The following is a 2,881-nucleotide window of genomic DNA, read 5'->3' as shown; positions in this document are numbered from 1 at the left end:
TAGCATGACTGAAAATAATTTGTGATTGTAGCTTCAGAAGAGAAAGATAATGAAATGACTAAGGAAAACAGATATCATGTCTTCCAAGAACTTTGTAACCATGCTGATGTGCTGCAGTAATGACCAGGAATTTATTCTGTCTCTATGGGGACAGATAAGCAACATCTAAACATGCATTTGAAATTATAGGGTGGAATCTTGGTGTCAGGAAATAGAGACATGGCTTAAGGACAGCAGCGCAAAAATGACCCTATAGAATACCACTTGTAAAGTACATAACTTGTGCTGACCATGGGCCAGTCACTGATTATATCATGCTATCTTTTCTATCACAGTGATGGTATAATTGTGATCATGATTTTGGATGTACTACAATATCTATATTTTCAGGGACAAAATTAATTTCTATAATGAAAACAATCTGCTGTCTAATCTTTAAGACTCTACCAGTAACTAATAGAATATAATATGTGAATGTGCTGAAGATCATACTGTGTATTTTTATTTATCTAATTTTATTTGCATCTCTTTCTTCACCCATACCATCCTAATTTAGACACCCCTTCATTTCAGCAGGGATGATTTCAGAAATCACTTTACATCCATTACCTCTTTTCCCTTGCTTCTCATTTTCTTGCTTACAAATATTATATCAGGTGTCATTTACCTAGGATGCATAACGAATGCTTTCTTGAACTGAAGAGTTTGGAATACCATGCAGTAAAATAGTAAACCAATGAACTAAAGCCTCATTTTCTCTTCTTTGTTTAAAAATTGAAAATGAAACTATGAAGATGAACATGTAAATTTATTGTTCAAATACAGGAATGGTAGGTATTTGTTGACATCTCCCAAAGTAACGTTCAATCTTCCTTAGGCTCCATAATCTGACACGTATTTGGTAGGTCAGTTTTAATTAGCATGGTTTCCATATAATGGTGATTGTTGATGAGTTGACTTGAAAGAGAGGAAGCAGATGTGTAAGTGCTTGTTGGCACTGAGAACCACGAGTTGCCTGTCTCTTGCAGGTTAGGAAAAGGATTGTCATGGCCTGACATATCGCTATGCCTGACTGGAAATTTAGAAGGCTCCACCATCAGTCCAGAATAAGTGCTCTGTAATGGGGATACAATGTGGTTCTGAGAAGTAGATGTAGTTGTAGTAGCAAAGTCCTCAATGGGGCCATTTACTTGAGTGTAGCTGCTATGTGAATGCCAATTAAAAATGCTCAACTTTTTTAAAACAGCAGGTTGATTTACCAAAATCTGTTCTGTTTGTCTAACCGATATTGGTGATGGGTGGTTAGGTAAGTCACATGGAGATAGGGCATTTGTATTAGTGACAATCTGGATGGTATGAGGCTTTTGTATGAAAGGCACAGGTAAACGTGTGGAGGCTGAAAATGCGCTCTCTCTACTAATTTCTGGAATAAATTCAGAGTTACGATCATCTTCGTTGACACTTGCTTTAACATGCTTCTTGTTATCTTGCACTAATGAAGATATTTGAGACACATTATTAATCCCAACTCTTCTTTCTCTTCTTTGCACTCTTAATAAAAGTTGAGGATGACCTCTTTTGAAATTTGGATTATAGTAGGTCTGTAACTAAAATCAAAGGATTACATTATTTAGTTTCTTTATAAACCAAGGTAAAACTGACAAGCAAAGCTAAGTTATAAAAATGTATTCCTTTAATGAAACCAACTAAATAGCATCAAATAAAACACCTCCATTAGTAGTTTAACAGGTAACATGTTAGAAAGAATATGATCCTCAATGAAAAATATATTTTATATATACAGTAAATACCACTTTAAGTTGCTTCAGGACTTATATCTGGTTTCACAGTGCTAGGAAAGTTTGTCAAACATCCAATATTTTAACATATCCAGCTGTTCTCAACTTCAAAAAATAAAACTTTTTAACGATTTGTTAGCTCAAGTTTAAATTCGGTTTTAGCTACATATGTAAATGCGCTTTCTAGGTCACATGATTTCATCTTACGTATTGCCAATAAGTGAAAATGTTGGAATACCTTACTCAAAAGAGAGATGTTGTTTTCTTCTTCCAGAAAGACAGGTAGTGAAGCAGATCTTTGAAAAGTTTGTCGCTTTTTACTAAATCCATAAAGGTTAAGCTGTCGAATTAAACTCTTCATACTCTTGGTTTCAAATATTCTGAAAGGTGCCTTTCTTTCCAAGACTTCTTTCTTAAAGAGTTCTTCGTGGATCACTATACATGTGCCTCTCTCATCCCACCAAATAGATTCAAACTGATCACTTTCAACTATATTCCAAAGTTTTTGTGGAAAGGTGAGTGAAAGAAAATTAGTCACCTCATCTGTTTCAGATACAGAATATTTGTAGCATGGCCTTTTTATCACAAGATCCTCAGACAAAGCCTGAAAAGCATATTCTTCAATCATAGATCTCAAAACTGAGTCCCTAGTAAGTGTATAATCATACAAAGATCTAATGGAGGTTTCTGAATCAGTTGATTCATCCTTAGGAGGCCCATCTTGAATTTCTGAAGGTATATGTGCCATCTCAGAGAAATCTTTCTTCAGATCCTTTACTCATTTGTCTGATTTTACTGACCACTACTTCAAAAATTGCTTGGCTGGCCAACAGAGAGAAACTCTCTAGACCATCGCAGAGGTCCTCAAAGTCAAAAGGCTGTGACATCACAAAATCACTTGTCTCCTAGCAATCAAAGGGTAGCTGTGACATCACAAAATCACTGGTCTCCTAGCCATTGAAAGGTGATGTTCAGCTAGGCTTTACTTCAGCATCAACTTAAAAATACAGCCTGCTTACAGAAATAGTAACCCAAACCATGAAGCATGCAAAATCTCATTCCTAAAGAATTTTTACACAGAA

At 35.4% G+C, this 2,881-nt stretch overlaps 1 protein-coding gene across 1 annotated transcript; it reads right to left on the bottom strand.

The window, feature by feature from the left end:
- Positions 1-1,944: 1,944 nt before the first annotated feature.
- LOC132344696 (heat shock transcription factor, Y-linked-like) lies at positions 1,945-2,667 on the bottom strand (the record flags this gene model as incomplete). Its single annotated transcript, XM_059884338.1, has 1 exon — positions 1,945-2,667. A coding segment is annotated over exon 1 (603 nt), but the record flags the coding sequence as incomplete, so codon positions are not given.
- Between the last annotated feature and the right edge of the window lie 214 nt (positions 2,668-2,881).

The sequence above is a fragment of the Bos taurus genome, chromosome Y (assembly GCF_002263795.3).
Source record: "Bos taurus isolate L1 Dominette 01449 registration number 42190680 breed Hereford chromosome Y, ARS-UCD2.0, whole genome shotgun sequence".
NCBI classification, from domain to species: domain Eukaryota; kingdom Metazoa; phylum Chordata; class Mammalia; order Artiodactyla; family Bovidae; genus Bos; species Bos taurus.
The sequence above is the reverse complement of the archived record's forward strand: the minus strand, read 5'-3'. Positions and strand labels throughout refer to the sequence as shown.